General features: G+C 25.6%; 1 protein-coding gene across 3 annotated transcripts in view; it reads right to left on the bottom strand.

Moving 5' to 3' along the window:
• The window catches only part of LOC107170636 (ferlin family C2 domain-containing myoferlin misfire), a 158,114-nt gene that overhangs the window by 60,488 nt on the left and 81,649 nt on the right, over nucleotides 1-15,977 (bottom strand). For all 3 annotated transcript variants that reach the window (XM_089220312.1, XM_089220310.1, XM_089220311.1), the window contains exon 3: nucleotides 12,359-12,547. In XM_089220312.1, coding sequence (XP_089076438.1) covers nucleotides 12,359-12,547 — 189 coding nt within the window. The remainder of the gene's footprint in view (nucleotides 1-12,358; nucleotides 12,548-15,977) is intronic.

Raw genomic sequence — 15,977 nt, forward strand, 5'->3', positions numbered from 1 at the left:
AAGAATATAAAAGGTAAAAACATGGAAATTTTAATGTAAATAAGGTGTTTTAATTTTTTTTAATAGCTTACTAAAGTTAAAAGTAAAAAAATAATAATTAGCCTGAAAATTCGTACTTAATTATTTGATATTATAAAGTTGAATTCCTAGCATAAACTTAATAATTGTACCATCATAACATAAGTAATGATCAATACTGAATAATGAATCAATAATGAATTACCTACCCAAAAACAATGTAATAAACTAATAACTGTATAGAGTTATAAGAACTCATAATCAAACGGGTTATTTAGTAATTATTAATGGTTTTAAGAAATGTACCACAAGTATTATGGTACCTACCTTTAATACTTGTAACATTAATCTATGTATATTTTACAGTATCTTATTATCTTTTATATCATCACATTTTACCGACAAATTGTACATAAATATAATTTTTCAACAGTTCACGGAAAGTAAATATTAGATAAATCTATATAAGTAAATTTTAAAACAATTATACATATAATTATAATTATAATTATAATTATAATTGATATTGTAAAGCTGTAGAATATTATAGTAGTGGATCGTGTAATGTATAATAAATGTTTCGTTGCATAACATGTTTCACCATTGTAACTTCTAACAATATGAACGGATAAGTATGCCATCGTACAGCTTATATATTTTTAAACTTAATAATGTAAAAAAAAATCTGATGATAATATAATTTTGTAGGTAAAATTATATATTAATATATAATAAATTTAGCAGATGCTTACCATAGAACAAATTTGTATTGTTTCATTATTTATTTTGTATTTAAGTGTGTTTTATTTTATGCATATTTTAGTTGAATCAACTTTTCATATTGAATCCAGATTAATATTAAATTAATGATTAGATAATATGTACTTTGTACAAATTATATTTTACTACATAATATTAAAATGTGTACATTTGTACTACTAAACTTTAGAACCTTAATTTATGAAAATCATTATATTATAATAATTAATTAAACTAATATTGAAAAAGTTTGTATTTTTGAAAAATTATTATTTTTACTGTGTTTATGTTGATCTGTCAAAGTTTGGAGGATGTCACTAATTATCGTCATTTAAACATTTAAAAAGAAGTTTTAGTTCGTGAACAACTAGCAAGCCCGAGAAAACACATTAACCATCTACACGTTCGGATGGTAACTAAGGAAACTACGAGGGCACCAACCATAACGATCTTTTTACATTTTTGTTCTAAATAATATTGTAACTTTAAAATGTTTACTTATTTTTATTATAGGTATGAACTTAAATAATTGGTTTGAGGAAATGTTTTAAATTAATAAATGCATGGAGTAATATCACACAATTAAAATCCAAGTAAATTTATACAAAAATATTTAAATCAACAGTTGTTTATTTTTATTTTCCATGGTTAAAAATACATATTTTTTTATAATTTTTATAATTTGTGAATTTTCAAATTACTTAGAGCATATAATTCATTACTTCAAATTACTATGATGAATGCATGGTTTAATACCGTGATTCGTATTTAACGAATGAGTATAATAAAGTATTCAATAATGTTGCTTAAACTATTAACTACTAAATAAAATAAATACAAATCTATTCCTTCAAACTCAGAACGATCAGAAGTAATGTTGTATACGCCACTCAAAAGCTTGACGTATATAACGGATATATTTCGGTTTCTGATTCCCAAACCTTCAAATGAATGAATTATTGATACTTAATGCATGAATTTATTTAAGTTCTCCTTTTGGTGACCATGATAATGAGTACTGCACAAAAGGATATCTAATTAAACTAGGTCTAACAGGATTTACACTATACAACTCTAAGATTACTTTACCCTCGAACAACTGTCCACAATAACGAGTACTGGATGTTTGGGGGTGAGATATCTTTAACCTAAGCAAAGTCTTACTCTTTCTCGACAGACTATGATAACGAGTACTGGAGGAAAAAGTAAGTACCACAGTGTCTTACTATCTTTTCCAAAAGTGTTATTCACCTCGAACACCTAGAAATAAAACTCTAAAATAGGAGTAAAGAAAAACAAGTAACACTTGGTTAAAAGAAATGAATTAAATGTAATAAAATATATCAAAAAACAAATAATAAAAAGAAAGGTAAAATACTGGTCGTTAGCTATACGACAATAAGTATAATGACTCCAATAGCCACGCTCCCGTCGCAGACATGATGCATCCGCCTTATGTAGTCGTAATTTGGATGACTCGGTTTGATTGACTTCTTCTTCGTTTATAATCGCTATTTTAATATTTTATAGTTTTTTATGTATATACCGGGTGATTCTTGTATCATTGAACAATCATTATTTCAAAAATTACTGATGTTTTTAAAAATATTTTTTTACATAGTTTCAAGTTGTTCAAAAACCAAAATTTTTACTATAAAATTGTATTTGAAAATATTTTTTATCCTTATAATTTTTTAAGTTTTTACTTTTTTGAATGACAACATAGAATTTTAATTTCATATTCCAAAGCAGAATATTTTTTTAAGTACTTTGATTCATAAAAATCGAATTTAGGACGAGTAGTTTATCAGTTATAATACAGCTATACTACAATGTCATGTTAAATAATTTACTATTATTTTACTATTGTGCAATGTATGAATTAATTCATGAAAAATGTGTAATATATATATAAATGGCATATATAAATCAATTAGTTTAATTCGAAATTTCAATATTTGAATATTATTTTTGACTAAAAGAATCAACACAATAATCTGTTGAGTACTATAATATATTAAAACAAGACAAATATTTATATCTTTATTTAATATAATAAATTATAAAAATAAACACATCTTGTTTTGTTTTTTGAACCATTATAATTTAGGAGCATGATAGTAAATTTCGATTTCCAGAAGTTTTTAATGTGTGATCGTAAATAATCTAGATGGCCAACAAAACTAACCTAAGGGATAACCTAACCTAACCTATCCTACACATTTTGTGATTTATATAGCTCTCACCTTTCTTCTAAGGCTCACACGTAGATCAAAAAAATATTATGAGAGAAATAAAATTTTTGTTTTCATTTATTTCAAAAGTAAATACCATAACAAATATTATGTCAATAGTAAAAGTAACATAAAATAATAACAATAATAAAACAAAATATCATAATTCACAAGTACCTATATCCAAAACATAATTTAACCAAATGCCCTAACACATTAAACGTTTGAATATTTCACATTTTACTACCCAACTAATCCTTTTTTTGATGTTTGACGGATCGAATACTAAACGTTCTAATTTACATAAGATCTTAATATAATAAATATGGAGAAGCAATAAGATATAAAACCTTAAATAGCTCAAGGATCATTCGCATAAAATGTATTCAGTACAAAACGGATTTTTGTGACATGTCTAAAAAAAAAAAAAAAAATGGAAACATAATATGATGATGCTTTTGAAATTATTGTTGATAAAATTTTTGCTTTAATTTTATAAATATTGTAGTTATTAAAAATAATTTATTTTAATGGTTGTCATTGATGGCAAAAAAATATTATTATTATTATTTATCTTATTTTTTGCTGGACAGGTGGCACCACTGTGATTTCATCACCACCTCGTCATATTCTTCTTATCCGGTAACTTTCCCAATTTTTCCTAACATGATAATTTTCTCTTGACAATTACGAACACAACAAAAAAAGAATTAGTAAAATTGGTCCAAGCGTCCACTTCGATGCACACCGATTTCTATGTACCTAAATGAATCCCTTTTTACCAGGTTTCCAAATCACGTGGCATAAATGGCGTCAATTTGGCTTTACCACTAGAGCAACACAATCCAGGGGCTTCATTTTAAATCTTAATTGCCTTGCAATATTGGCACACAACGCTCATTGGTCCAATAGCAACTTACTTTAAACTGTAAGCGATTTCAACGTTATAATTAAATGCAGCTCGATATGGATGGGACATAACATTAATTTAATGTTGATTTTGATTTCGTTCATACTACGTTTCACGTTGATTGTCAATTTCATATGATCTTGTATATCTTTGTATTGTAGCTAATCTAGTTCCGTGACTCAGGTTTGTATGTCTAATTGCTGGCATTTTTAAAAACAACCTTTGAATAAATGATTTATTTTCTGTTGTATTTTTTTAAATGGTTGCCATTGAATACCAAAAAATATTATTATTATTTAGTTTACTTTTTGCTAGACAGATGGCACCATATTATTATTACTTATTTTATTTTTTACCGGATAGATGGCGCCACTGTAATTTCATAACCACCAATTTATATTTCTCTAACTCAGTAACTTTCTCAAATTTTTCATCCATAAGATCCTTCTCCTGACAATTACGAACTCAACAAAAAAAGAATGAGCCAAATTGGTCCAGCCGTTCACGCGTGATGTTTTGACCAAGGGAAATAGGGGTTCATTTTTATATATAGAAATTATGTCAATGAAGTTAAAAATTTAATTAAATAGTATATATATCTTATTGAAAGTTACGTTACCATGAATTTTTGTATTGAAATAATGTTATTTGAACGTTATTGTATAAGTATTAATAGGGTGGTATTAACGACACGTCAGTACGTCACAATTGTAAGGTTAAGTAAAATTGTTCAAGTATGATAAACTGAACTGTTGTTCGTGCGTATCTTGTCAGCAGTTTAATATTCAAGACAAAAGGTACTATTTTAGATGCTTTATGAATATTGTATGATAATATGGTACGATGTCGAACGGTTTAAAACACGAACACTGTTCTTATTATTCAGTGCACAAAGGCACGTTGTGTTTGATCTGAAACTTTCACTGGTATTTATTGAATGATGGAAGATATTATAACCTATTCAAATTAAACGATGATCGATAGTATTATCAATAACATTTTGATTGAAAACTTAATCGTTAGGGTGGGCAAGGACATAAAACGCATTTCATATATCTCCATATAAACAGGGTGATGGCCGACGGGGAGAATCCCCAAGATCGAGAAGTTACCAATACGATCCACTACAACTCGAGTATTATGTTTATATACGCGATATTATACATTTAATATAAGTACTGTATTTCGCAGTTCAATCCGACCGTTTTCTTGCTTGTATTTGTAGGTAGTCATATAATGTATAGGTACATTGTAATGTCTGACCTATTATATCACATGGCTATATACCTATGTATAGTGTTTGAAGTATGAGAAATATTTTCAATGTTTTGTGAAATATTGGATTTTTATTAATTATTTCACTATTTGGCCCTACTGCATTATCAATTCTATCTTCCCGCCAATTTAGGAGATAACTAGATTACAGTAATCATAATTTATATTATTTCAAGTTCATTAGCAAAAAAATTATGATCTTTATAATACATACTAATATACCTAAGTACTGGTTTCTAAAAATCAGGTCTTTAATGTTTCTTTTTAATATTTATTAATTATTATATTTAATATTTTTATTATTATTTTTTTTTGTTATAGGTATTTAATTATGTAATTACATGTTGATTATTGGTAAGAAAACTATGATCTTTATAATATATACTTAAGTGCTGGTTTCCTATACAAATATATGTCATAAAGATTCATGATCAAGAAAACTCTGATCTGATTTTTAACATATAAGTACATATACAATATATGATACTTACCTATTCCTTATTTATTTTACATTTTTACATTAAATAATAGGTATACAGCAAAAAAATACAACATATTATTATACATTGAAACTGAGAAAAAATGTGTGTCAATGACAATGTCAATGACAACTCACGAAATATTTCATTTTTTTAAATTTCATGAAATTTTCAAACACTACGGCTATGTATATTTATGAGAGATGACGTGAACAATAAATTTAAGATACAGGTCACATAAAACCCGAGATATTGGAAACTTTGAAAGTTATATTAACATAGGTAGGTCTAAGTTAATTATTATTATTCTTATTCTTATTATTTTTATCATTAGTGGTCCACTCAAATAGGTTTCGATGGGTTGTATGGTTGAATACGCACGACAAAAAATACATCAACAAGCACGTATCATAGTTCTCGGAGCTAAAGAACGATATAAAAAATAGTGAAAATAATAATCTAATAACAGACCCAAAACCACAAAATTCGGAGGTAACAACGAAAACTCGCGTACTGACAAACAACTTCCGTTGGTATTATATACTTAGACAAACGAACAAAATCCCAAGTATTATAAATAAACCGCATGCAACGGCGAAAATGTACCTTACAGGTACAATGTTATAATAATATTTTTAACAATATAAAACAAAATAATATTCAAAGTTCCCGACAATTATGTCCGACACGGCTCGGTGTTTGTTTGTACTGCTTGGTGCTTAAAAATTTAATTGGATTTTTAGAAGTTGCATAATGCTTGTGATGCTTATGTTGGTGGTGGTGGCTGTGGTGGTTTTAATTAACATTTTTACAGATATTTCAGAGAATTCGGGCGTATATATTATAATATCCACGCAGGTCCAGGAGTAAATTATCAAAAGAAACAATAAAGCCATCGCAAGCAATCTCATAACAGTGAAATATGATTAAATGTGGTTATGATACAGTTATATATTGCTACAATGATTAAATCGACAATTTTGGTCACGTTTAATAATTTTGTGCTGTCGAAAATGTAAGTACGGCAAGCAAATAGATAACATAAGTATATTTTTTTTCTTTATATAATTTGTTGCACAATATTTACCTACAGACACAATGATTTTATGTTATATAACAGGGGTCATTAACCTTAACTTTGGGAGCCGCAAATTTATAAAGTTTATTCGAAGTGAGCCACACATTGTAAAGCAATGTTTATAAATTAAAGATATATTTTTCATTTTAAAACAAATGAAGGAACATTTATTTACTTTTAATTTTAGCAAAAGTTTGGTTCAAGAGCCTCACGAAATTAATTTAAGAGCCGCATGCGGGTCGCGAGCCTCGTTGTGGCCACTGGCCACCCCTGTTATATAAGGAAGAATTACATATATATAAAAGTATATTAATTTATAACAAACACGTTAATATGTACGTAGTCATGATAATAAATATGATATTATTTACATGAAATGCTGGATGTTAGAACTGTTAGAAGTTATCCTTTAATGACACTCACGAGGGTAATTTAATGTATAGATTATTATTTTAACGTTATAATATGATTATAACTTAACGGTGTATACCAAATATGTGGTAGGCTACAGGACTCGAAGACGACCCGTTATGAAGAAGTTACTGCTATTAAAAATGGCGTTGCGGTAGAAATTTTTCAAAAAAAAAAATAAAGAAACGTGACCCGATAGTGCGTTGCAATATTATAGGCTCGTGGTTCACAGGATAAAGGAGATGGTGTGGCGTTAAGATCGCGTCGATGTAATAAAAGAGTAAACAATAAATTATTTACAGAGAGCGAAACGAGCGGTGGTAATACGGTAGCCCAGTTGATGATGAAAAAAAAATGTATTTTTCTCTTTCTCATTTCCTCTCTCGATCGTGTATAAACATTTAACAGGTAGAAAAAACGAGATAAACTGCATAAATAAAATGAGAAAAACTTCGTTGGTTTAGATGTAATGCCACAGAATGTACTAACTCAAATACCTTAATGGTAATCGATCATCAAGTATACCTACCGGCTACCACTGCTGCTTACATAAATATATAAATTCCATAGATCAATGCAATGAAAAAAAAAATAGTTATTCAACAAAATGTAGTAATAATTCAACGTCATCGCGTATGTGTCAATAACCAAACGCATTTCATCGGCGATAACTACTATTACCATGAAATAACAATAACGAATTTATTATTCACATACGTTGTATAATAATATATACTCGTATTATACAAATTGGACAAACGATGAATTAGACTAATTGTTTTTTTTTTTTTTTTTACTATTTGATGCGAAAAAAAATTATTGTATGTGGAATAATTTTCTTTCAATTAAGTATTGAAAGGTACCTAATAATGAATAATCATAAAAATGATAGGTAAAAATGTTGAATTATTTGACCTTCAATAAAATTTGTTAGCTACAATATAGAACACAAGGATAATAAACGACGACAAAATTACATTATAAATGGAAATAAATAATTAATTAGAAAAATTCAATCTATAAAAAAAAATCTAAAAAATAATGTGTACCAATTGTGACTAGGTAAAGGCCTTTGCTGCTGATATCGAATATGATCAATAAAAAAAATTAATCATTTATTTTTTTAACTTAGTTTATTATGAATTTATATTTCTAGAAATATCTAATATGTCGTACTAATAAATTCATTAATATTGACATTTGGTTTTTGATTTTTTTTCCACGATTTTTAGAACTATAGTAATATAATAATCTGGTATACAAAATAACCACATTTCATCCACTTTTCTTTTGAACTAAAACGACGATAAAAATAAGTATTAGTTATTTTAACGAATTTACTGCATGCAATTACATGTAATATGCAGTTTCTGTGTCTGCCCACACACTCGCCGGTGTGTGTTTTAGACTTATGAATACCTTATAGTGTATTCATAGGTAAGTATATGCATATTATAAGGCAAGAAGAAGAGATTCAAATTTTCTAGGTCAAATCTTTTTAATTGTTTTGTCCATGTCCAAATTTTGAAGAGTTAACAGTAACATGTCGCTTCTATTGATTCTCTTAAAAGAGTGGACAACTTTAACTGATTCAAAAAATTGCATATTATCATTAGCTATATACAATTATATTATATAATTTATATTAAATACAACTAAATAATGTTTTTTTTTTTTTTTTTTTCATAATTTGAATATATTATGAATTTTAAGTAAAGAAATATCGACAAATATGAAAATGTCTACATATATTTTTTTTTATTAGCAAAAAGTGTTAATTTTATTTGCTGAAGGATTGAGTAGTGGTCACAATAATTATGTTAAAAATCCTAAATATGGATATAGTTTTATTATCTTTTGACACCCATTGGTTTACAACAATGCCTAGTTTTCATTGTACAGGATTTTTGTTATAACTTTTCACAGTCCTTTCCCAAAACACTTGAATGATTAATAATAGAGAAAAACAATGTTACTCTTCTTCATATATATGTAACATATTTCATTATATTTATTTTTCTGGTTTTATATTAGTCGAATACTGCATCCCACAAAAAATTAAATGAAATATCAAATATTTTAACGTCAAAAGTGATTTTTTTTTTTCATAACATCGTGAAAGCCATAATTCAAACTACACTCTGAATGAAGAATTAATACTACCATTGTTATAACGTCTAGTCACTTCTTGTACAACTACTGTTACCACGACAGAGCTCACTGAAATACTATTTATTATTTAACTGCCATTTTTGTTTTTATTTTTACAATTTAAGTTTCAAATGTTTTAATAAAAGTATAATATGTCATGATTTCTACTATTATCTTTTAAATATTTATATTTTAATTGAGCATTGTATATAGTATTGCTGTTTGTATAATTTATCATGATTAAACTACGAGTATTAAATAAGTTCGTCTGCTTGACACCATGAAATCAAAATTTTAAAGTCAAACCATGGTAAGGTTAGCCCATTGCTCGAAAAAAGAAACCTAAAATTTTGGTTTAAGACTAAGGTTACAAATTATTATAAATTGGTTACTAAATTTTTAGTATTGTTTGATTTCAAAATTTTAATTTTGAGGCGCCATTCAGACGTATCAATATTATAGGATTGAATTTGTTATTGCCATGTAACTATACTATTTTATGTCTAATTTTTTAATTATAGCTGTTTATATACAATATTTTACTTAAAATGTTGAATAATCGTTTACAAAGTTAATGTTTGTTTAAATCATGTTCTTAGAACGATGATAAGCCACGTAGTTAGTTTTAATCTCGAGGTATATGATACACTGTAAAAATGAATAATACTCATAATTCACGCAACATAATATCTACTGACAAATTAAAGTCTTTTCTTAAAGATTATGCACAGTAAAAATATAACAAAATAATAATTTAACAGTTATCGTTAAATTTTTTCATTATAATATGTCCACAGACATATTTTTTAAGTGTTAATAAATTTTGCTATGATTTTAACAACACATATTCATTATCACCTATTAAAAATGCAAGAAGACAAATTTCTCTAATAATTGGATTAAATAAACTTTGTTTTAAACTTATCTTTGTGTATCCATTTATTTGAGGTACTTTCTGATCATATTTAGTAATTCTTATGTTATTTCTGTTCATAAATAATGTGCGTGACGCGTGCTGATAATAGTTAACTTCATATTGTTTTTATTTTATTCTATTTATACAAATGTGTAAATATTAATTAATTTGTATTTATTTTAAAATTTTTAATCATCATAGGTTTCACAAGACATAAATCATAATTAGTTAAACTTAAGTGTATAATATATCAACACATATATCACATTACAAAACAATTACCGATGTGTTTTACTCTGTAAATGCATTTATACAATTTAAGACTTATATAATCGTATATTTTAATGTGAAACTGTACACATTTTCATTACACTATTAACCTAACCGTATCATCATCAGCCAAATACCTGAATGTATTAAAATATTATAAACATTAAGATTGTTTATAGTTCCATTTTTTTTTTGTCATATTATTTTTATAATGTTCCCAAATAGCATTTTCATAAAATTTATGTTTCAATAACATTAAATCTAGATTACATTTCAAATATTATCATTTTTACCTTTATATTATGTTTTATTGAGTTTAAAATTGTCATATTATTTTTTAAACATTTTTTTAATATTGCGATTTAGTTTTTTTTTGTAATATTCAATTTTTAACTAAGTCATAATGTTAAAATAATATTTACTTATCAACGTAAAGTCCCGGACATGGTGCCATACGAAAAAAAAAAATGTAAAGTAACATTGTTTGGAGAATATTTTCTATATATTTCCATATAGTTAAATTTATATTATTTCAATTGAAATTGTATGAAAACATTTAAATAATGTAAAATTAAAAATATAAATTATTAATTTAATATAGAATGTTGAATATAATTTATAATACGCATTAAATCTATCTTGAGTACTTGAGCAGACAAAAATTGACATGTTACTATTTATCTGACGTTAGAAAATTTAAATTCATAATTTATTTGATGGTATAGAAACTGAAAGGTGTCGAATTCACAAAATCTAGTTGCTTGGATTGAGAACGATCTAAAACGCTGAATTTAAAATATTAAACGTGTAACTTTCTTAAATGTTAAATGAATAGTTAATATTTATTGATTTGGCAGGCGACGTCATAAAAGATTTTAATAATCTATCAGTGAATAGGGAGTATACACTGCTACGTAAAATATGTATAGAAAAATTGATTTTCATAACAAAAAAATATACCATCCCAATGAGGGGCATGCCATTATATTATGTATGATTAAAATGAACAAACTACATTAATTATAAACACATTAAATTAATAGATATGTACTCGTACATTATTATAATAATATAAACGTAGACTTGATATATTTTTAAAAATAGAATAAAATACAAGTTTATAAATGGATATCAAAATATTATATCATTGTTGAATATAGCTTATATGTGCATTAAAATACATTTTTTTTTCACTTTTTTTACTCAATAAAAATCGATAGAATAATGAAAGTACTTATAATTGGATATGTAAATATCGATTAAAAATGAATTACATTGACAAAGAAAGTCATTATTACGCGCAATCGTTTTAAATTTCAGCATGCCGTGTAAAATGTATGCATGTACATTATAACTCTAAGTATAACATGACAATAGATGGAATAGTTAAAGCACTCGTGTCAGAGACAAAGACGCATATTCCAGGGATTTAAATAAGAAATTACTATTGTATGAATAGTACTTGAATGAATTCATTTCGTGCCGATGAATAATAAAAATAACATTTTATAGTGATGATTTATATAATGAAGAAGGCAGAAACAAAGTTCATCAATACGGATTGGTACTCGAAAATTAAAATTTGTAATGACTGTTAAAAACTGTATAAGATATAAATATGGATAAAAAGTAAAATGGGATTTATGCTACACGTCATAACCTCATATCCGGCCACACATTTATGAGAGAATTGTCAAATGGTGGTGGGTAAAATATGTCATTGTAAAACCGGAAATTACCATAAGATCAAAACTTAAATTATTTACAATAATTATAATAAAGTATCTATATATTCTATATACACATAGGTATTAATGTATTATACCTGGATATTAAAACTAACGCTTTTAGACTTACCGGAAGAGCTCGGTCGTTTATATCTGAGAACGAATCTACTAAATGAACGTGCTCTTCGACCACCACCTTGTCCATTTGCAAAGTGTAATACCCTAAAGTTTTGTCGCACTGGTGTCGTTGATGGCTGAGTAGTTGCACGATGAGCACATCGTCGTTTTCTAAGCGTTTTGATATCGGCCATTCAAAATTCTAGAAAAAAAAAACACATATTCATTTATTTTTTTTAAATACTTGTTCTATGTAATAATTTAATGATCATCTGAATAGTATTTTTCATTTTACGTACATAATAAAATATTTTGTAAACAAACTTAGATACCGTGATTTTGGTAGAATTGACTGAATTCATTCCACAAGTTTTTTTACAAGTGGAGGTAACAAAATAAATAGTCAGTTATTTTCATAAATTTTGTTTGAAATCTCCATTAATTATATTTATTTTTTATTTTTTTTTAAACAAAATTCTATATTATGCTATCTGTTACATTATTGAGCAATAAGCTTAATTGATAAATTAGTACAAAACAGACAGAAGAGGCTGTTGGAAGAGGCCTCCCATCGGAGGTACTTCAACTGCGTTAATTATATAAATTTACATTAGTTTCAAATGAAATAATTATTAATTGGTATCTAATAATTATAATAATTGTACCTATCTATTTCAGTGACAAAAAAAAAATAAATATATATATATATATATTAAAATAATAAATGCCATATATTTTCAATCTGGCTGTTATAAGTTTATAGCACATCAATATTAATAGAAAATATTCACATCCAATAAAAATTAATAATATAATTAATATATTCTATTTTTACGAATTTAAGTTAAGTGGCATGAAAATGTGTGTTTATTGTTTGGTTGTTTATATTGTTTATCAAATGGCCTTGAGTTTTTGAAAAATTAATTTTGAAGTCAAATTAACTTTAGAAATTGTATAATCGTCCAGAATAATTGTTTGTTAATATTAATCTTTAAATCTACCTAAACTTTATAATAACCTCCTATTAAATTAAATATTTATATAGACATTAATTTATAATAATATTTAAATAAAAGATTTTATAACATACATTAAGAGATATGTATATATGTATATACGTATATATATATATATATATATTTTAAATTAGTTTTATTTTAGTATATTATATTATAATTATCTTTTTTTTGTAAAATAACAACAGCAACAATTATCATAATATAGCATGTTTGAAAAAAATAATTCTCTCACAAAAATGTTTTATTTTATCATGTTTTCTTTGTTTGTTCAGAAAAAAAAAGGTTTATACAATAAAAATAATATTAAATGTATACATAGGTATATGTTAAGTAAAATGCAAATTGTATTTTTGAAATAAATAATATTTCTCTTGACACCAACGGAGATTCTATTTAAAATATTTAATATTTATGAAATTTATTAAATTGCACGATTTAGTTTAAGAAATTTAAGTATGTAGTACAACTGTGTACAAGTCAATATTCCTATTTAACTATCGAAGCTTCAACTTTAATGCAATAAATAAAAAAAAAAAAAAAAATAATTGTATTTATTTATTTGAATAATAAATTGTAATAGAAACTTGAAATTACCTTACAACTCATGTGGATGTGGTTGTATTTTTATCTATTTATTTTATAAAATATAGATCAATGAGTTATTAAAACAAATATTACTTCAAGTTCATTATTTTCTAAATGATATTCCGAATCGCTGATTTAATATGAAGACAATGTCAAATATTTAAAGTTATAATGGAGATATGTCATAAACAATAATGATTTTTAAACTGTATCGTAACTGTATAATATAATAATATATGCATATTATATTCTATGAACATTTTTTTTTGTTTTTACATTTTTACGTGTAATCTTTCTTTAGAATAGGTTTCACTCGTTACTGACACATTAGTACATAACTATATGAAATATATAAATTATGGTGTCAACATTTAAGTTCAATAATATTTTTTCAATTACCTAGTTGAAGAAGAATTCATACTGAGGCGTTTTTTTTTTTACCTAATTAATGATGTAACAAATGTCAAACAAGTGGAAAACTGTGTAAGTAACGTTCTTCCATACATTAAGTATCTAGAGCGTAATGGATTTGTTAAATTTGAATTCAATGATACAAAATCGTTGTATATAAATAACAATTCTGAGCTAAGTTATACAGCAAGCCTAAAAAAACCTTAATATTTAGTGATAACCAAGTATGTTTTATGATATTATTATTGTGATTAAGCTAATACTAATTTTAATTTTAGGCATTAGTACTATAGACTACTTAAGGTTGAATTAATTTTTTCTAAAAAAGTTGCATTTAAAAATGTCACTATCTATATAAAATATAATAATATAGCTACTTTAAAAGTTTCATGTACCTACAAATAATATTTTGAAATTATAAAAAATAGTTTTAATCGTTATTCTTCATTTAATATCTATTTTCGTTCAAGTTTGAACTAATATCTACAGCAAATTTATTTGACTTTCCGTAAACTTTTTTTCTGTTAAATGTAGGAAAACTTGTGGAGAATCAATTTTTTTTCAAGCAATCAACATTAGTTTAAAAAATTAAAAATTAAAAATCGAAACTTCGTTATACCTACCATTAAATAACTCAAAGATTATCAAAATACAGTAAAGAATTATTAGCCCCTCCCCCCTCCCCAAAGTAACAACTAAATTAACTTTCCAACCAAAATAAAATGCTGCTATATAAAATCCATTTTTACTCTTTCTAAATGTGATGAATGCGATGACAAACACAAAAAAACAACAACATGAGTCATTGTAATATCAATACACACATACATTTATTACTTTGTTCAGAACCTATCGAATTGCAGTGAAATATTAATATATATGAATTCGTTACCTTTAATACTTATAGTAAATAAACTGTTAGATATTTCATAACATAACACAAATTTTATAAGGCATTAAAAGTTAGGTTATTTATTTTAAAGTTTGTTACATAAAATAAAAATTATTGACGAGAGTAAAATAAAAAATGGATGAATGTTTTATAAGAATGGTAACTATTTATAGCAACTTTCAGGTGTGTGTTGTTGAGTTTTTCGTTGTAATGACGAAAAATTCCCTGATAAGTAAACTGAAGGTACGAATTTGGATTCTAAGGGATTTATAATTTGTCACGTATATAAACTCAACTCTGTGTGAATTTTTTGTTTATAACAGTGAATAGTTTTTCAAATCACTAGAAGATATAATAATTATATTCTCTTGGCTTTATTTTAGAAATATATATATAATATAAGATAACCAAACGTGGTATTTAATGTTTAAATCATACGGTAGTGTGGTAGTCCTTAGATAATCATTGATGAACATGAGATTACCACGGTACATTATTTTTGAAAACTGTAAGATATATCAGTATCCATTTATAAGCCGAGGGTTAGCTTTCAAAATGGACAGTTCTGATGTTTGGTCAAAAATGCGTTGTACGATATATGAGATTTATTTTGAAATTAATGCTTTTTTGTTAAAAATCGAGTTTTCAGATCTTTAGATTTTCGTACTATGTCATAGTTTTATTGATAATAGATTTTGTTCTTAAAATTATAAAAGACTTACTTT

The sequence above is a fragment of the Diuraphis noxia genome, unplaced genomic scaffold, assembly GCF_037042655.1.
Source record: "Diuraphis noxia isolate RWA-SAM2 unplaced genomic scaffold, SU_Dnox_SAM2 contig0002, whole genome shotgun sequence".
NCBI classification, from domain to species: domain Eukaryota; kingdom Metazoa; phylum Arthropoda; class Insecta; order Hemiptera; family Aphididae; genus Diuraphis; species Diuraphis noxia.